General features: G+C 55.2%; 1 protein-coding gene across 3 annotated transcripts in view; it reads left to right on the forward strand.

The window, feature by feature from the left end:
• The window catches only part of SCN4A (sodium voltage-gated channel alpha subunit 4), a 42,421-nt gene continuing 22,624 nt past the window's right edge, over window positions 1–19,797 (forward strand). For 2 of the 3 annotated variants that reach the window (XM_083877340.1, XM_083877341.1), the window contains exons 1-9: window positions 11,645–11,728; window positions 12,358–12,486; window positions 12,585–12,676; window positions 14,243–14,560; window positions 16,215–16,278; window positions 16,872–17,013; window positions 17,758–17,970; window positions 19,155–19,310; window positions 19,531–19,654. In XM_083877340.1, the coding sequence (XP_083733466.1) occupies window positions 11,649–11,728; window positions 12,358–12,486; window positions 12,585–12,676; window positions 14,243–14,560; window positions 16,215–16,278; window positions 16,872–17,013; window positions 17,758–17,970; window positions 19,155–19,310; window positions 19,531–19,654 (1,318 nt within the window). In that variant the 5' untranslated portion in view covers window positions 11,645–11,648. Of the gene's footprint in view, window positions 70–9,994; window positions 10,294–10,578; window positions 10,700–11,631; window positions 11,729–12,357; window positions 12,487–12,584; window positions 12,677–14,242; window positions 14,561–16,214; window positions 16,279–16,871; window positions 17,014–17,757; window positions 17,971–19,154; window positions 19,311–19,530; window positions 19,655–19,797 lie in introns of those variants that run through there. The other variant, XM_083877342.1, reaches the window with a different exon arrangement.

Here is a 19,797-nt window from a genome sequence, read left to right on the forward strand (position 1 = left end):
GAGTCGAAGGAGAGGGAAATTCTGGCCCTAAAAGGTCTCTCCTTGGGATTTCGCACTCTCCACCCAACAGTAAGTACTGGGGTCAGCCCTGGGCTGCTGCCAGGCCCCCGGGGAGGGGCTGCAGGCTCTTGGATGTCCCCAGGTTGGTCGTTGTCGCCGTGCCTGGAGTGGTATTGGCAATGTCCTGGGATTTGCGGTCCAGGCACTGGTGGTGGATGGGATTCTGTTTTCTCTGGGGGGGGGTGTTTTAGGGCTGGAGGCACCTGCTGGACACCCCTGCATGAAAAACTGTCCAGGACAGGGGAGAAAGTCCCCACAAAGATGCAGGTAGGGCACAGGGACAAGGGTGGCAGCAGCCACTGGGCCCTCAGTGGCCACAGAGCTGTGTCAGGATGAGAGGGGACAGTCGGAGACGTGGCGGGCAGTGGGTTCCCGAGCCACCCTCCCCGCGGCAGTAAGGGGATTCAGCAGGGCTCACAAGTTGCAAGGCTCCTTTCTCCTGGCTTCTCCTCCTGGAGGTCTAAATATAAACCCCGGCCTGGGCAAGCCAAGGTTGCAGGAAAGGTCTGCGGGTGTTCTCAGTGTCTCCTTTCGGGAAGGGCCCTGTCTCTGCAGAGCCCCTGTCCCCCGTGGGGCAGCAGGGATGGACCCCGAGGGCAGAGGGCAAGTGGTGGGACCCCTGTTCCACACAGGAATGTCAGGGATGGGGTGGGAATAGGAAGCTGTTCTCACACTGGGGCTGTGGGTGCACAGGCACAGCCAAAAGGGTTCCAGGGTGAGCCCAGGGTGGGGTTCAGAGCTGGATCCCCCACAGGAATCAGGCAGTGCCAGGGTAGGGTTCAGCTCGGGGTTTTTGGGTACTGTATCCCCCTGTGCCAGCTCCCTTCAGCCACGGCACGGGCAGGGCCCACTGTGCACCCCCAGAGCCATTTTGGGGTTTATCCAGGGGCAGTCAGTCCCCATTCCCCCCATTCCCTCCATTCCCCCATCCCTCATTCCCGGGGCCTGTGTGGAGGGAAGTTTGCCGAGCATTTCCTCCCCTGCCCTCACGGGCACTGATGGAGCTGTCAGGGACCAGCCTGCGGCAGGCAAGGGATGGAACTGCGGCTGCCAGCAAGAGACAACAATTCCATACAGCCCTGGGGACAGCAGGATATCCCAGTCAGTCCCATTATCCCGGGGAGATCCTGGATGGGTTGATGCAGCACTGGAGCTGCCCAGTCTGGTCCTTTCCAGGAAAAATGTCGGATTTATAATGGCTTGAGGGGGGAAAAGCATATTTACAGGAACTGATTAACGAGCACAAAATCCTGCCTTGACTCTGCTGTGCTAATATTTAAATAGCATTTTCTGTTTTCTGATGTGTGCAGAAGGGTCCAGTTCAGGCAAAAGGGCTCTGCGGAGTCCCTTGGGCAGCTCCACGCAGGGAAAATTGCTGGATTTGGGGTAGGACCATGAGTGGCAGAGCCATGAGGAGACACCCAGCACTGTTCCTGTTTGCAGCAGATTGGACTAACGAGGTTCTGCTTGCAGCAGGTTGGATTAATGAGGTGGTTTCTGTGCAGGTGAGAAGGTGGTGGATGCTTTGGGAAGTTGTGACAGAAAAGATCCCAGTTTAGCTCAGGGAAGATCAGGGAGGATGCTCAGCCTCTGTTCCTGTTCTGCTGCCTCCCTCCTGGGATTCATAAATCCCTGGAACATCTTGTCTTTGGGTCCCCCTTCTCCATTTCCAGGTGGATGTGAATGAAATCCCTTGGGCTGTGAGGGTCAGAATCTGTGACAGCTCCAGGTGCCCCGTGTTGGTCCAGGGAATTGGGATCCAGAGGCTGCAAAGGGAAAAGGGGCTTCCTCCGGCCCTGGGAAGTTGCAGGGCTCCCAGTATTGCAAATCTCATGGGAGCAGCAGGTCTGGGACCTGCCCCTGGTGCTACGCTGGGCATCCCTGTGGGAGCTGCTGTCTCTCCCGGCAACCCCGGAGCTGGGGACATCCCTGCCCCCCTGCCCCCGAGCTGGGGGACTCCGGGGGGGCAGCAGATCACTCCAGCCCCACACCACCCTCCCTTCCCCCTCGCTGTCCCCTCGCTGTCCCCTCGCTGCCCTCCCAGCACGGCTCAGATCTTTTCCAAGCCTGACACGGGAGCTGCTGGCAGGGAGGAGCCGCAGCTCCGGATGACACCCGAGTGCAGGGTGGGCAGTGGGCAAGTGCAGGGTCCCCACTTTAACCCTTCCCTGGCTGCTCAAGCTCCCAGCACTGCCAACCCTCCAAAAATAACCCCAAGTCGCCACCCAGCCCGGTGTCCCCTTTCCAGAAATGCCCTGTCCCCCAGCAGGGACAGCAGGAGCGAGGATGGGGTGGCATCCTCGGCTCCAGGCAGGAACGGGTCAGTGCGTGGCTGCAGGATGGTGCAACCTCCTATTTCCATCTGTGGCCGGGGAGAGTATCCCAGGATTTCACAGCTCCCAGGCTGTGTGTGCCACCCCGCCCTGAGCACAGCAGGTACAGCCTCAGGGCACCGAGCCCCGGGAGCTCCGGGGCAGCAGCGATCCGATCCGAGAGCCGTGGGGAATTCATTCCCTCGTGGGTTTGATGCTGGTGCAGGAGCGGAGGCAGCTCTGCAGGGCTGGATGTTTTGGGTTGATGTGCGTGGAGGAGCTGTGCCCCCGTTGGAGGTTCAGCACAGAGGGTTTGGCTCTCCAAAGGAAGGCAGTGCCGGGATGGGCTCGGCTGAGTCTTTGCAAGGAGCTGGAGGAGGGAGCAGCACCATTTTTTGGCAGGTGCAGAGCACCCAAAGCGGTGGAGGGCCCATGGAAGGTGCTGTGGAATGGGACACAACTCCCATGGAACTGTGCATCCATCCTGTTCTGTGGAAATCCCCCAGGGCCAGCACAGCTGCTGGGTGTCCTTGTCCCAGTGCAGCACAAGGCTGGAGAGGGTTGGCTGCTGCCAGGAAGAGGCTGGAGAGTGTTGGGAGGGCTCCTCTTTGCTCGAGACAGGCAAAAGGCAGCAGAGCTGCATCGTTCCCATAGCAGGGAATTAATTTTCCATGTGCTTAAAATCATGGAATCATTGAAGGGTTTGGGTTGGAAAGACCTTAAAGCTCAGCTCATTCATGGGCAGGGACACCTCCCACTGTCCCAGGCAGCTCCAAGCCCTGTCCAGCCTGCCTTGGAAACTGCTGGGGATCCAGGGGCAGCCACAGCTGCTCTGGGAAATCCATCCCAGTCCCTCCTCACCCTCATAGGGAGGAATCCCTTCCCAATATGCCATCTTTCCCTGCCCTCTGGCAGTGGGAAGCCATTCCCAGTCCTGTTCCTCCATCCCTTGTCCCAAGTCTGTCCTCTGCCCTGGGTGACCTGTGGGTGACACACAGTGGCCCTGCCTGAGGGACTGTGGTGGCACCTGAGGAGCAGGAACTGCTGCAGCATCTCAGTGTCCCTGTTCTAGCTGGGAAAAGGCATCCAGCAGCGCTGAGCTGGCTCTGGAATAATTTCCCAAGGGCTTTCAGCAGACCTTCCCTTTGGCTGGGTTCAGGGTGGATTCCAGGCAGTCCCAGGGTGACGGATGTGCTTGGAAACATCCCACATTCCTGCTGGCACACTTGGCCTGGGCCGTACTGCAGGCACAGCAACAAACCCCACCCAGAGCAGGGTAAAGAGCCGCGGTGGTGACAGGAACCAGCCCTGAGACGTGCCACTCATGGGAGCCACCAGGGCAAGAGGTGTCTGAGCTACACAGCCCCACTGAGCACTTAAAAACATCAGACATTCAAAGGATAATGCTGGAAAATAAAAAATAATTTTTTTTTCTCACTCTAAGTCTTCTGAGCCCACCACCATTTTAAAATAGAGTGGGAAAAGGCTTGAGGTAACTTAATTTCCTTAATTGTGGTGTTTTCTTGTGAAAATCACCTTTAAAATCTGCCTTTAAAGCAGCCTAAAAACCCAGCGAGTTTCCAGCACCACCATGGTGGTGGAATTTCAGCATCCCACAGCAGTGTCCTAAGAGCCATTTTTGTGCAAAAGGAAATTGTGGAGAATTCCTGGATCTTTCCCTATGGTTTTTGTAATGGACTTACAGCATAGAATTAAGGGACTAGCATTTATCCAGGGATGGAAGCATCAAACTCTTCAATGACACAGAAAGGGATGTAAATTTGTTTATAAAATGGTTGATTTTGCCTGGCACAACTGAGGATACTTATCCAAGTTCCTGAGAGAAATTCCCATAATCCTGAGAATCCCAATGCCCTGCTCAGCCCCTCGGAAATCTGCAGGACCTGAGGTCAATCTCCCTCACCTGCAGGATTGAAGTTCTCCACCCTTCTGCCACTTGTGGATTAAAAAATCCATTTCATGTCAACTTTTTTCAATCTTCTTCCTTTTTTTCCTAAAGTTTTTGGGAAATACAGTAGGAATGAAACAAATAAACACCGCATGAGACTTTTTCAGCCCATGGCATCCCTAGGACCATGACAGGAGGGTTACCTGCAGCCATCAGACTTTCCAACACAGCTCCTGTCACCCTGCAGGCTTCTGGTGCCCTGGTTGGGCTTGCAGCAAATTTGTGTTTTCCTGGCAGCCTAATCCATGGAATTTGGGGGGTTTTAAAACCTGTTCAATGCATGCAGGGGTGGGGAGGGGTTTTCATGGACACACAGTAGGGTTGGGAGAGCAGGGTTGGGAATGGCTCAGGGATCACAGAATCATGGAATGATTTGGGTTGAAAGGGACCTTAAAAACCATTTAATTCCACCCCTGCCATAGCAGGGACACCTTCCACTGTCCCGGGCTGCTCCAAGCCCTGTCCAGCCTGGCCTTAGACACTGCCAGGGATCCAGGGGCAGCCTGGATCTGGAGCTGTTCTGGAGCTGCTCTGGAGCTGCTCTGGGCACCCTGTGCCAGGGTCTCCCCACCCTCCCAGGGAACAATTCCTGCCCAATATCCCATCCAGCCCTGCCCTGGGCAGTGGGAAGCCATTCCCTGTGTCCTGTCCCTCCATCCCTTGTCCCCAGTCCCTCTCCAGCTCTCCTGGAGCCCCTTTGGGCCCTGGAAGGGGCTCTGCGCTCTCCCTGGATCCTTCTCCTCTTCAGGTGAGCACCCTCAGCTCTCCCAGCCTGGCTCCAGGGCAGCTCCGTGGCCTCCTCTGAACTCATCCCATACCCCTCTGATGTGGGGGATGGATGCAGAATCCCCACCCTTCCTTTCCCTGCTGCCCAGGCAATGCAGCCCAGCACAGAGAGGCAAAGCTGCTCCTGGAGGGGGGGATGGTGTCCACGGCAGCGCTGGGGACATCCCCGAGCTCCCCGGGCTGAGCTGTGACTCATCCCCAAACCCTGCGGGACCAGCTGGGCCCTGCTGCCCCACCGTGCCCACCTGCCGGGGATGCTCGGAATGCAGAGGGATCGGGGATTTCCTGTGGGCATCAGCCCCGGGCGCTGTTGGGGTGGAAGTGGTGCCTCCAGGAGGTTCTGGGAGGCACGGAGGGGATGCTGCAGGACTGTGCTGGGTTTGGGCGGGGTGTGACAGGCTCTGGTTTCCGGAGCGCTGGGTGCTAACAGCTCCAGAGCGCGGCCAGCCCCGCGCCCGCTTGGCACCGTCTGTCCCCTTGCTGCCCTGGTCACACGAGTCCCTTGTCCCACACTAATCCCTGCTGCAGGGCCCCAGGCTGGCTCTGCTGTTCCTGCTGAGTGAAGCTGATTTACACCTGCTCGGGGCCGCTCCGGGTGTTTTCTCTCTTGGACTCGTGTCCCGCTTGGTCTCTGCGGGGTTTTTTCCAGAGTGTCCCAAGAGGATGAAGCTTGCAGGGCAGGTTCACAGGTGAACTCCTCCCAGAGCAGTCAGGGCAGCTCCCTGAGCTTTGTTTGGATGGTCAGGGCATCCCACTGCTGTTCCCGATGTCGGTAGGGCTGGGATCTCCCAGGAGCAGCCTCCACCCCTGGCACACCCCCAGCGGTGCCTGCCCTCACTAACCCGGCCCCGAGTGTGGTGAGGGGGAATCTGCACCGCTCTGGGCTGACTCCATGAGAAACTCCAGGGCTGCAGATGCTCCCCCAGAGCATAGGAGACTCCAGGGGATCCCCCAGAAAAATGCCTTAGGGAGGGAGAAGCTGGAGCCTGCGTCAGGCAGGTGCAAGAAGATTCTCTTGTGTCCCCCAGAGCCAAGAATGTCCTCCCCTCCTCTTCCTCAGCCCATGGGAGGTCATTCTCTGGGCAGAATGAAGTGTCTGGATGGGGTGACTTTTCCAGCAGCCTCAGACAGGACCTGCCACCCTCTGTCCTGTTACACAGAACCCCTCACACAGCAGCCCTGGGAGCTCCCAAACCAAGCCTGTTATTTTGGAGCCTGAATCTTGTGTGCCCTCAGAGCAGCAAAAATATCAGGGAGAACTGAATTTCTCTTCAAGTGCAGCCTGGGCATTCCTGAGCTGGGAGCTTCCCTGCTGGCAATTCCTGATGCAGGATCTGGGGGTTCAGATGCCATGGGCAGTGTCCCAAAGCTGCAACTCACCTCTATCACAGCAAAAAGAAGTCATTCAGCTTAGCTGGGTGGCCAAAATTTAAGAAGCAAATTAAAGAGTGCACTGTAGAGACATTTTAAGTGATTGATTTCCCATGATGATGGGGCAGGGATCTTCCTTAATCAGGAACTCTTGGCGGACTCAGATCCTGGAGAGCTGGGCCAGAGCCCTGAGGAACCTCGTGGGTGATTTGTGCCCAGGGCGGCACCTGTCACTGGGCCTGAACTGCCTTTACCTATGGAGGCACAAAGAGTTTGATCTGGGTTATTTATAGGAGCTGCTAAAAATGTGCCAGGATATGCCAGGCCAGGGCAGGGCTGCTCCTCCTGTCCCCATGGCCAGGGGCTGGTTCCAGGGTGGGACCCTTCACCTGGGCTGGTGGGACCCAACCATTTACCCCACCCTGTGCCCACCCACACCGGTGTGGGACTGGGGACACTGGGGACACAGGGGTGCTGGGCTGAGCCCTCAAAGAGCCTGGGCTTGGCTTTGCTTCCGAATTTGGGTTCCCGACTGTGGTGTGTGGGATGTGGACACGGGATTAGTCCTGCCCCTGCTGCCTGGAGCCATCCCATCCTCTCTGCGTGGCCTCAAAGGGCTCAGAGCAGGACCAAGAGCTGCAAAAAAAAACCCCAAAAAGCCACAAAGAATTCCCATGCCAGGGGCAACACCCCCTTTGAGCCTCCCGGTGTGAGCCCAGGCAGTGCTGCCCTGCCCCAGCATCTCCCTCGGTGGCTGCCAGCCCGCTCCTGGTGCGGCGCGGCGGCTCCAGCCCAGCGACACCGAGAGGGACACGGGCAGGAGCGGGGCTGGGGCCGCTCGCTGCGGCTGCGGCCGGCACAGGAATGAGCAGAGTCATGGGGCTGCGGAAACCCGAGCCCGGCGCTGATCGCTGGTGGCAGCTGGAGGCAGAGCCACCTCCGGCAGCGGGGACAGCGCTGGGGAACCGCAGCGGCAGCGCCCGGGGAAACACGGCCCGGGCAGCACCCCCTCCACGGAGGGTGGGACAGCAGCGCCCTGGGACAGCCCATGGGCTGGTCCTGACAGCTCTGCAAATCCTGGCTGCCAGGGAAATTGAGGCTGCCCAAAGCAATAAGCTCCTCTGAGTGCTCAGAGCTGCCAGAGATTCGGTTCCCGTGGGGTCCAGGGGTCCTGCGGGAGCGCGGCTGCTGCTCCCGATGATCACGATGGATCCATTCCCAGCCGGAGGTGTTCTGTCATCCCCGGCACCAGCGCACTCCCAATGGGATTTGGGGTGATAAAGCTAGACACAGCCCGGTGCTTTTTGGCTTTTTTGAGCTCCCTGTTATCGAGGGGAAGGTCCCAGAGCTGCTCAAGTTCTGCTCAAGCAGGAGCTGAGTGTAAGCCCTGAGTAATTCCATGAGAAGCAGCACTGGTGGCACCTCTGTCCCTGCCCAGGCATTGTCTCCTCCCAGAGACACCTGAGGGCCAAAATTCCCTTTTTGTTTGCTTTGATGAGGTCCCACCTCTGGGGTCCATGCCCCTCATGGGGGACCTGCTCTGGGCTCTGTTTTGCAGCAGTTGGGGCCACAAGTTGGGCTGGGGCCAGACTCCACTTTGCAGTGATGTGTCTCAGTTTGTGCCATTAAATAACCCCCTTCAACAAGGACAAAACTCTCCTAAAACAAATGGAGTCAGAGAATCCTTCAGGTTGGAAGAGCCCTCAGGGATCACATAAAGCCCAACTCTGCCAAGGCCACCACTGGCTCCTGTCCCCAAGTCTCACATTCACACAGCTTTTAAACCCCTCCATGGATGGGGACCCCACCACTGCCCTGGGCAGCCTGTTCCAAAGTCTGGCCAACGTTTCCATGAAGAAATTTTCCCACCACCCAATTTAAACCTCCCCTGGCCCAGCCTGAGGCCGTTCCCTCTCCTCCTGTCCCTGTTCCCTGGAAGCAGAGCCTGAACCCCCCAGCTGTCCCCTCCTGTCAGGGAGTTGTGCAGAGACAGAAGGACCATCCTGAGCCTCCTTTTCTCCAGGCTGAGCCCCCTCAGCTCCATTTCCAGTCTCTTTTCCCATCAGGGCTGTAAATGTCCAGTTCTCCCTAATCCTGAAGGGCTGAGGGTTTCCAACTCTCAACATGGCAGGACTGGGGCTGTGAGGAGTATTGATCCTGAAGGTTTTTGGGGGGCAGGTGCTTGGCAGCTTCACAGAAAGTTTTGGTTTGCCAGTGGGATGCTTGGTTTGAGAGGGTGAGGCACAGAGGTGCAGCTGTCCCAGTATCCATGAGAAACAGGGTTGTGTTTTACAGAATGCTGGGCTCATGTCCCACACAATCTGGTGGTCATGGGGCATTGTCAGGGCACAAGGGCTCAAAGCAAGAACCTCTGTGGTGTTGGGGGAGCCTCTGCCAGCGTCTCCACCTCTCCCAGGGCATGTCAACCTCTTCCCTCAGGTGCAGCCACTCCTCTCTTCCACACTTCCCTCTCTCCAACCCTTTTTGTGCAGCAGAACATCCTCACCTTTCCTAATCCACCCACCCTATTCCTTCTGGGAAGTCATCCTGATCCCTGTAACATTCAAAAGTGCCATTACTGCTTTACTTTTTGGCTCAGGATAAGATTTTAATGCTTCCTGGGAGCAGAGCCACCCAACCAGTGCAGGCTCCTCATGCTTCCCATGGCTGGGAGCTGTGCCAGGGCCACAGCCCTGCAGGACCCAGCTCCTCTGGCTGAGGAACCTCTCGTTTAGGGCACCAGAGGCCCCTTGCAGGAGCTGCAGGAGCAAAGTTGTTGATGCCCTGCCAAGAGGAGGCAGCTGGAGAGAGGCCACTGCACCCCAAGGTGTTTGGTTGTGTTGAAATACCGTGTTTGGGTTGTGAAATTGTGTGTCTGACAGAGCCAGGTGGTGACAGGGACATCGGGTGTCCCAGCCTCATGGTGCCTCCTGATCGGAGGTAGAATCACAGAATTAATGAGGTTGGAAAAGACCTTTGAGATCTTCAAGTCCAATCCATGACCCAACAGCCCCTTGTCACCCAGAGCATGGCACTCAGTGCCACATCCAGGCTTTCCTTAAACGCCTCCAGGGATGGTGACTCCACCACCATGGAGCAGCCCCTTCCAATGTCCTGTCTTTCTGGGGAAAAAATTCTCCTGATGTCCAGCCTGAACTTCCCCTGGTGCAGCTTAAGGTTGTGTCCGCTTATCCTGTCACTGTTCCTGGGAGCAGAGTCCCACACCCACCCCTGGCTGCCCCTCCTGTCAGGGAGTTGTGGAGAGCCAGAAGATACCCCTGAGCCTCCTCCAGACTGAGGCTTCCCAGCTCCAAAAGGGAATGGGGGTCTGTGAGGAGCAGGAACACACAGGTTGCTCCATGATCCACGTACGACAACCTTCCCTGTGAGCTCCACGTTTCTGCCATAAACCCATTTGCTAAAACCCCACTGAGACCTTGCCACTGAGTGCCCCTGAGATGTCCCTGGGTGGCATTTCAGCCCGCTGTCCCCGCAGGCAGGGCGCAGGTGGCCCAGAAGCAGAATGAGAGGATGGCTGGCCTGCCGCACATCCCGGGCCCCGAGAACCTGCGCCCCTTCACCCCGGCCTCGCTGGCCGCCATCGAGCAGCGCATGGCCGAGGCCGAGGCGCTCCGGATAAAGCGGCAGCACGTGGAGATGCCCGAGGAGGAGGAGGTCAAGCCCAGCAGTGACCTGGAAGCCGGCAAGAACCTGCCCCTCATCTATGGTGACCCACCCCTGGAGCTCATTGGGACCCCCCTGGAGGACCTGGACCCTTTCTACAAGGACAAGAAGGTGAGAGCCAGAGCTTTGTCCATGATAGGTTTGGCCTTAAGTGTAAGTCCCAAGCAAAAGGCTCAAGCAGAAACCTCCTGTGCTTTCCACCATGCTTACCTGAGCCCATCTGGGTGATCCACCACCCCAAAATGCTCTGGTTGCTTCTCTTCCAAAGCAGAGAGCATCTCTGAGCCTTTGGAGCTCCAAACATGCAGAGAGATGTCCCCTCTGAAGGCAGCCCTTGGTCTATGGTGTTTTGGGGGGTGCAGAAGGATTAATCCCCCCCCTCTCTTTTCTCCACAGACGTTCATAGTCCTCAACAAGGGCAAGTCCATCTTCCGCTTCTCGGCCACCCCTGCCCTCTACATGCTGGGGCCCTTCCACCCTGTCCGCAGAGGAGCCATCAAAATCCTCATCCATTCATATCCTTGATCTCTGTGATGCCACTCCATGGACAGGTCAAGCTCTGCTGTTCAGAGTCCAAACAGCCCCAGGAGAGAGAGGGACAAGGGAAGGGGTTCATGAGGGGGTGGTAAGGAAACCTCCTGGGCCCCAGCACAGCCAGGACCTGTTGTGCAGTGCTTTAGTCCGAGAAGTAGGTGCTTGATGGGCACCTTGGTGGCACCAAGAGTTCACTCCAGGTTGGAGCAGGGAGGAACCAGTTTGGGAAGGGAAGAAGCCCAAGTGGTGAAGCTTCCTAGAGAGAGGTTGAGGGGTTTTGAGGTCTGGGGAGACTTGGAAAGGAAGGGAAATGGTCATGGGTCAGGGAATCTGGTCCCACTGGGAAGTGCGTGAGCAGGGAAGCTCCAAGGAGGCTTTGGGAGAGGGAAGCAGAGGAACCAGGACAGAGAGGGAAAGGCAGGAAAGGAGCCCAAGAGCATGAGGGGCATTGCAGGGAAGATAGAAGTGATACCAGCAGGGCTCTGGAGGAAGTGGGGGTTCATGGCCACGAGGGAGGAGGAAAAGAGGGAGGTTTGGCGGTAGAGGGGTCTAAGCATAAGAGTTAGAACTTTCTAGAAAGAGGTTGAAGGTTTTTGAGGTCTGGAGAGACTATGAAAGGAAGGGAAAGCTGTATCCCAAGGTGATGAATACGAAGGAGCACAGGAGGCAGAAAGGAAGGCAGAGCCAGCACCATAGAGCTGGGAAGGGGAGCAGAAAAGAAGGGAAGAAGCTGGGACCATGCACGGGAGCAGAGAGGAAGAGAGGGAAGTGTGAGCACAGGACTGAAGAAGGAGAGGAGCAGGGCAGGGTGAGGGACCAAGGAGGCAGCCAGGACAAGAAGAACAGGGACACTTGGCTTCCTGACCATGGGAAGGGGGGATCCAGGCACCACCCAGAGCATTTGTCCTTGACTAGATTTTAAATTATTCAGCATGTTCATCATGATCACCATTTTAACCAACTGCGTGTTTATGACGCTAAGCAACCCCCCAGCGTGGTCCAAGAATGTGGAGTGAGTCCTGAGACCTCCCCCACCCATGGGGACAGCCCAGCTTGACAATGTCCCTCAGGAGGGACACAACAAGGCTGAGAGAGTGGGGGTGGGGATCCAGGCACCCTTCAGAGCAGGAGAAGTGTCACTGGCCCTCGGAAGGGATGTCCACACTCTCCATATGGCATTGAAGAGTGAGAATGTTTCAGAGCTGCCCAAAATCTGGTGGGGTCCCCATGTCTGGAGAGCCTGGAGGAGCAGGTTGGGCTGGGGTCGGTCAGCACTGTCAGCCTGGAGAAGCCAAGCTGATCCACCTGTCCAGGAACCATGGACAACCCAGGGGAGAGGGGAAATCCAGAATTTTCTGCTGTGGTTATGCACAGTCATGTCTCAGCTGGGCTTTACAAAGAGCGTGGGGGTGATGGGACATCAGCAGGGACAGAAGTGTTGCAGAATGGTCATCAGAGAGATTGGTACCTCAAGATGTCCCAACCCACCTTACAGGGTGAGGTGAAAACCTGTCCCAGTGCTGAAACACCCCAAAAAACCAACAGCCCCCAAACTCAGCTCCTCAAGATATTCTCCTTGGGTGGGGTGGACAAAACCTTGGATATGGGCAACTGTCTCCTGAGTGACCAGTCCCATTTCAGATATGCCTTCACTGGGATCTACACCTTTGAGTCTCTCATCAAGATCCTGTCGAGAGGCTTCTGCATCGATGACTTCACATTCCTGCGTGACCCGTGGAACTGGCTGGACTTCATGGTCATCTCCATGGCGTGAGTCCGGTGGGATGGGGAGGATAGGAGGGAAATTTGGAGGAACAAGGAGTGTTCCAGGCAGAGCCCCTGGAGCTCTTCCCTCTCCTGTCCCACAGCTACATTACCGAGTTTGTGGACCTGGGGAACATCTCTGCTCTCAGGACCTTCCGTGTCCTCCGTGCCTTGAAAACCATCACAGTGATACCAGGTGGGACTTAGAGGAGGGGCCTCCCCTCCATGCCTTCCCCTGAGCCCAGTTATTCCCACCGTCATCAGCAATTCCTGGTTCTTTTGGCCGCTCCATGAGAAAACAGAGAAAATGAGGCATTTGATAAATTTTCCACGTAATTTGGCTTTTGGGTCAGGTCCTGCTGATTTTACATCTTGAAATCAGCTGCACTTGTCAGGTTGTTTGGCAGCCCCTGAAAGGACAGATGTGATGTTTTTAAGGCTCTCTTTGGAGGTGAATTAAGGGAATTGGTGCTCCCAGTGGGTTTATGGGGTTGATAAACCAAATCTCTCCATTTTTGAAGCTATGGGCTCAGTTTTGTGACCATTGTTGGCTGCTCTGGTGCTGCAGCTGAGATATTTAACAGGTATTGGTTTAACATCACCTGAAACATCCAGACTCATGTGAGGAGCACCTTATCAAATCCCTCTGATTGCTGATTTCCAAATTTGATACCATTTCAACACTGTGCTTTCAACACCTGGTGAAAGCACACGGAAATCTGAAGAGTGCGATTGAATTGAAAATGCAAATTCCTTGTCGTGAATAAATCCTTGTGGTGTCCCTGCAGGGTCCAGATAGTGAGGGTTCACATTTGAATGTTTTTTTCTCTTCATCAAACAGGCTAAAAATTGCATTGAGCAAAATGTAAACTGCTGCTTCTTTCTGGAATGACATCCCCAAGGGCTCTGCAGAAATAGCAGTGGCAAAAATAAGCTGGTTTAGAACATCTGACCTTGAAGAACAGGATTTTACCTAAATAGTTTGGGGAACGAGGAGCTGGCAGGAGGACAGGGCTAAAAATCATTTCCCTGGAGAATTTCTCCATGTGAGAAAGCTCTGGGCTCAGAGAAGCTCTAACAATGAACATTGGGATGTCCCAGCATTGCCCATCATCCATGTAGACCTTGGCGGATAGGAACTCCACCCTCCATGGAAAAATCCCACTGAGGATCTGTGGATGAGCCTCCTCTGGGGAGGGAATGGTGATGTTGCGGGGAGAGATGAGTTAACCCACATGTCACTTTGTCACCTTTACTTGGGCACACTAGGGATTTTCCAGCTTGAAGGGATAAGGATGAAGGGTCTGGCTGAGCTCCCAAGCACCCAGGGACAAGAGTTAGACCACAGAGGCTTTTCTGGAGCTGGGAGAGGTGCTCAGCATCATCCAGTTGGGCCAGCAAAGAGCTTCTCCATGTCCCACTCTAAAGTGCTTCACTCCAGTGGTTTGGAGTGCCAGATTGTGGCATTTAGGGAAAAAAGAAAATCTAAATGAATTGGTGGCTGCCAGGCTGGGATGGGCTTTAGTTTGGATATCCCAAGGCTGGGATGGGGAAGTCACCAGCACCAACCCAAAGGTGACAGTTCTGGGGGACCCAGCCATGTGTGGGGACAGAGCTGGGATGTGATGTGAGCACAGAGCTGGGGGCTGAGCTCAGTGATGACACACGTCCCCACCAAAGCCAGCACCGTTTGAGGACACCTCAGCCTGCTCCCCACAATTAACAAATGAGCAATCAGCTCAGCAGTGACACCTCCCCCCAGGGCTGAAGACCATTGTGGGGGCTCTGATCCAGTCAGTGAAGAAGCTCTCGGACGTGATGATCCTCACGGTTTTCTGCCTCAGCGTCTTCGCCCTCATCGGCCTCCAGCTCTTCATGGGCAACCTCCGGCAGAAGTGTGTGCGGTGGCCTCCCCCCAACAGCACCTTCCTGGAGGATTTGGGGCTGGACAACGACACCGTGGTCAACTCAACCTTCTATGACTTCATGGATGACTTCACCGGGAATTTCACTGGCAACTTCACTGGCAACTTCACCAGCAACAGCACCTTTGACTTCGATGCCTACATCAATGATGAAGGTAAAGCTCCTGCAGCCCCTTCTCCTCTCACCCCTCACCCTGGTTTGCTCCTCAGTTTCCTGCTCATCCTGGCTGCTCCAAGGTTTGCCCACATGGACCTTCCTGCCAAGGCTGGTGAGTGGAACAGGCTGTGCACCCTCACAGAAGGGACGGATGAGATCAAATCCCCCTGGACAGGAAAAATGAGCTCCACCTGGGCAAGCCAAGCTCTTCCAGGAAGGTTTCACAACAGGAAGTGTCTCCATCTCTCTCACTTGCTGGTCAGGGCCAATGTCCCATCGGGGTGGTTACAGCAGAGAGACCAAACTCTTGAGGAGCAGGTGAAACTTTGGGTGGAAAACCAAAGGAAAATATGCAGGAATGACATTTTTAACCCACTTTTCACTATCTGGAACCTTCCCCAGGCACCACAGTGCCAAATCAACCTTTTATGCAACACCACAAAAGCCACAGGAAGGGAGGGAGGGAGGGAGAGGTGGGACCAGCACAGGTTTTCGGAAAGGTCTAAGGTGCTCCTTTCCTACCCCTTCTTTGAAAATTTTACCCAAAGCGTGGTGGGTTTTTTGTTTGTTCTCCAGTTTTGAGTTTTCAAACTCCTTGAAAATGTAAACATCTCAGCAATGCTGCCTGGTAGAGCTACAGGGCAGCAGGGTGCCCCTCAAGGATGCTCCATAGCTCATTCAGGACCCTCAACAGAGCTCAGATGGCCAGGCTGGGTCTCAGCTAAGCTGGTTGGCCCAACAATCAGGTCCAGGGTTAATTACAGGAAGGTTTTGGTAGGGGACAAATTCAATCCATAGGATCTGATGAGCTCTGTGCAAAGAGCAGCTGCCCAAGGCCACTGCCCAAGGGTGCAGCAGAGCAGCTGCTGGGGCCAGGCTGAAACCTGGAATTGCACAAACAAGATATTTCCTCCCTGAGCCCACATGGGATAAAGAGAAGCCTCGTGGCAAGAAGGCAGGCAGAGCCAGGGAGGATTCAGGAAGCTCCAGAAGTCCTGGGCGGGCTGTGCTGGGCGATGTTCAGGATTAGATCCAGCTGCCCTCTGCCATATCCAGGTGTGGGTGTCTGCAGGTACTCCTCTGTGTCCCTGTGGCATGTGACCTGTGGTGGCACTGCTTGGCAGCTCCTGTGGCTCTGGATCTGTGCTGGAGCTGTAAGGAAGAGCTTTAAGGACCTCTGGTCTGTGAGCAGGATGGGTGTGTCCCCACTAGCAATGGGAGCAGCAGGAGAAGGTGTAGCCATGGAGCAGGAGCAGTTTCCCCAGGTCTTTCTGGGACTCCTGCAGTGCCCCATGCTTGATGTTTCCTGCAAATGCCCTGATTTCCCAGGAAAATGGGCCAGCCCTGATCCTTTGGCCCCATGTTAACCCATTTGCCAGGTGGCCTGGCCCTGCCAGATCCAGAGAGCTTTCCAGGCTTGGAAGGAACCTGGTTGGATTGATGAAACAATCCCAGGAGCTCCCTGAGACAGAGCCAAGACAAACAACGAAGTCAACAGAGAGTAGATACCCACATGCTTGACACTGGGAGTCAGCAAATTCCCCTGGGATTCAAAGGATTTTCCTGACAGCAAGTTGCACCCACGAGTTTGAAAAACAATGTTTGTGCTTATTTATTTATTTATATTTCTTGCTCTTTTTCCACATGCAAAGCCAACTACTACTTCCTGGAGGGAGCCCTCGACGCCCTGCTCTGCGGGAATAGCAGTGATGCTGGGTGAGTGAGATCCCCTCCCTCTGGATCCCTGGGAGGGGACAGGGAGCTGGCACAGCTCGTGGGATCCCTGATGCTTGGGATGGGACAGGGTTGGGGCTGGGAATGTGGCTCTGCCAGGGAACAGTCCAGGAATCCCAATGGATCAGCCTGGGGACCATCCTGAGGTTATCAACTGGATCATCCCAATAGTATCAACATGAGCAGGTATTGATCCAGGCATCCCAACTGTATCAGCTTTGGGGCTATCAATCAGCTGCCGCATCATGAGGGTATCAGCTTGAGGGGGTATCAGTCAGAGCATCCCAATGGTATCAGCTTGAGGGTATCAGTCTGGGCATCACAACTTTATGAACTTCAGGTGGAATCAGTTCAGGTATCCCAAATGCATCATCTTGAGGGGTCTCAGTCTGAGCATCCTGCCTGGATCAGTTTTGGAGGTATCAGGTATCAGACAGGGGCAGATGCTGCCAGTCCAGGCATCCCACCTGTCTCACCCTTGAGGGGAGTGTCCCCCCCACTGCACCCCCTCTCCACAGGGATGGGTTTGGCTGTGGGGCCGTGCCAGGGTCTCATCCCTGCTGCCCCCTTGGCAGGAAGTGCCCTGAGGGCTACGAGTGCATGAAGGCCGGGAGGAACCCCAACTATGGCTACACCAGCTACGACACCTTCAGCTGGGCCTTCCTGGCCCTCTTCCGCCTCATGACCCAGGACTACTGGGAGAACCTCTTCCAGCTGGTAGGCACTGCCCCTCCATCCCTGTGCAAGTGTTCCTCTTGTTTCCATGCTGCCTCTGAGGTGAAAAGTCACTGACTGGAAGCTTGTGGGTCCTTTTCCTGTGGATCCAGGCGAGATCAGTGGAGATGGGGATGGTCCCATTTACTGTTTCCCTAACATGGGAGTGCAGTGTATTTCCCAGGGTGCTGTCATCTCTGTTATGGAAATCAGGGATTTATCAGATTGTCCAGAGCATCTCTAGCTCAAGCTGAGGGACAGGATAAATAGGAGAAACCATGTCACTTGTCTCCTCATTGAGCTGTCCTCTTGGGAGGCACCAGAAAACCCCAGCTGACCCCAGCTCCAGAGGCCAACCAGGTAAAAGGGATCCTACACCTACGGCTACCCCGTCCTCTGGAAAGGTTTGCCCAGATCATGAGTCAGAAAAGGACCGTGTTGCCCTGAAGGTGAGGCCTGAGAAGGTGAGGGCTGAGCAAAGCAAACCAGTGATGGAATATTGATCCCACCTCCACTGCTCCCAGCCCTTGGGAACCTTGGGAATCAAGGCTTCTCTCTGCCTCCCACCAGTCCCAACCCAGTTCCAGGGCCTGCAGGAAGGTCCACTGGGCAATGACCAACCCTTGGAGAAGACAGGAACAAAATATTTCCCTCCTACCACAACCAGGAGGGTGTCCCAGGGCAGCACCTTCTCTTGGGAACATCAGCAAAGTGACATTGTGACGTCCCTTCCACCTCTTCCTACAGACACTGAGAGCAGCAGGGAAAACCTACATGATCTTCTTCGTGGTGATCATCTTCCTGGGCTCCTTCTACCTCATCAACCTCATCCTGGCTGTGGTGGCCATGGCTTATGCTGAGCAGAATGACGCCACTATGCTGGAGGAGCAGCAGAAGGAGGAGGAATTCCAGCAGCTCATGGAGCAGCTGAAGAAGCAGCAAGAGGAGCAGGAAAGGCTGGTGAGTGGGAAGAGTGGAGGCCAAAATGAGAGGTCTTGGGAATACGGAGAGGAAATGGAGGCAGCAACAAGCACAGTGTAAAATCCAAAGTAAAACTCCATTTGGTCCATAGGAAGTAAAGAAAAAATGGAGTAACTATTTTGGGCATCACATCTGAATCGAAAAACTGATGTACTATCATGGGTGGAGACAAAAAAGGCTGAAAATATCAGATTTCCACATCCATATGCCAGCCCAGGGTGCATTGGCAGGCAGCAGAGAGGAGCAGCACAGGGGTGAGGTGTTGTTTGGGAGGAGGAGGTGAGGGACATAAAAAGCCTCAGTGGATCTCCTGCAGCACATCAGGAACCTGGCAGGACCCCAGCTCGGTGTCACCAGGACGCAAAGAAGTCATTCCTGGAAGACTCCTGGAGGAGCTGCAGCACAGCTCAATGTGTCAGCAAACCCTTGGCTTTGGAGACACAACAAAGGGCTCGAGACACTCTGCACCACACCAGAGAGGTCCTGGTGTCCTCCGGGAGCCAAGGAAACCTGGAATGTTTCCTTGTGTCCATGCTCATTGCAGGAGGGTTGGAACTTCAAATGTAATAGCACTGTTAGAAAGAAAAAGACAAAAGCAAAAAACCAAACCAAAATAACAACAAAAAAGGAAAAAATTGTTCATGCAATGGAAATGTGATAATATAACATTTTGGGGGGAAAAAATTAAATTTTGATCCACATATTCTCAAATTCAGTGCAAATGCAAAAATCCTGGAGGTCACATTTCAGTAAGAGCCTTGAGGATTTTCCTTCTTTGCCATTTTGGATGAGAACTCATTGCAAAGGGTAAAGTTTCCTGCTTGAAGAATGAAGATTTGCTCAGTTTTGTCCTCAGGAATTATTCTCCCTGACCAAATCTGAACAGATCTAATTCAGCTGTGGAGAGCTGAGTACAGGGGCTGCAAGGGAAAGGGAAAGGGAAAGGGAAAGGCTTGGAAATCCCAGGATGTCTTGGGTTGGAAAGGACCTGAAAGCTTATCCCGTCTCACCCCTGCCATGGGACACCTCCCACTGCCCTAAGTTCCTCCAAGCCTCATCCATCCACCACTTCCAGGGACAGGAGTTTTCCCAGCCCCTTGAGCCTTCAGGCACCGTGGGATGTCCCATGGCTGTGGACACAGGGGTGACGGGGGGTTGTGCAGTTGCAGGAACGCGCGTCCAGCAGCGATTCCCTGCCCAGCAGCGTGGCCGGCAAGGGGCACGACTCGGACCTCAACAGTGACCAGGACAAGGCCAAGGACTGCAACGGGCAGGTGGTGCCCAAGATCACCCTGCAGAGATCCAACACTGTGGTTGATGTAGGTGCCATCCCTGCCCCTGCCATCCCTGGGTGCCCACACTGACCAAACTCCTGAGGGGACAGCCTTGTGCCCACCTCGCTTTGGGTTGGGTCCTACAAGCCTTTTTGGGGTCCCCACATTGCACCCAGAGGTCCCTCCAGACCATTCTCTGTTTTCTGTCCTGCTCTGTCTTTCAGAGCATGGAATAACTCTGCATCCCTCCCTCCTCTCCTCCCAGTTCAATCCCACCTATGAGTCGGAGAAGCCGGACCTCAACCACCTCACTGTGGGCAACCAAGATGGGCCAGGGCTGGAGAAGAGGGTGGGAAGTGCTATCAGTGTCATCTCCAATGCTGTGGAAGGTATGTCCTGTTGGGTGAGGGTCCTGGTCAGTGCTGGAGGGCCTCGGTGACAGTGGCTGTCCCAAATTCCCAGCCCCACATAAGGGATGACTCCAGCCCTGGGATCTCTGTACGGGGTCAGTGATGCTCAAGCCAGACTTTTC

This window comes from Zosterops lateralis, assembly GCF_965231275.1.
Source record: "Zosterops lateralis genome assembly, chromosome: 24".
NCBI lineage: Eukaryota > Metazoa > Chordata > Aves > Passeriformes > Zosteropidae > Zosterops > Zosterops lateralis.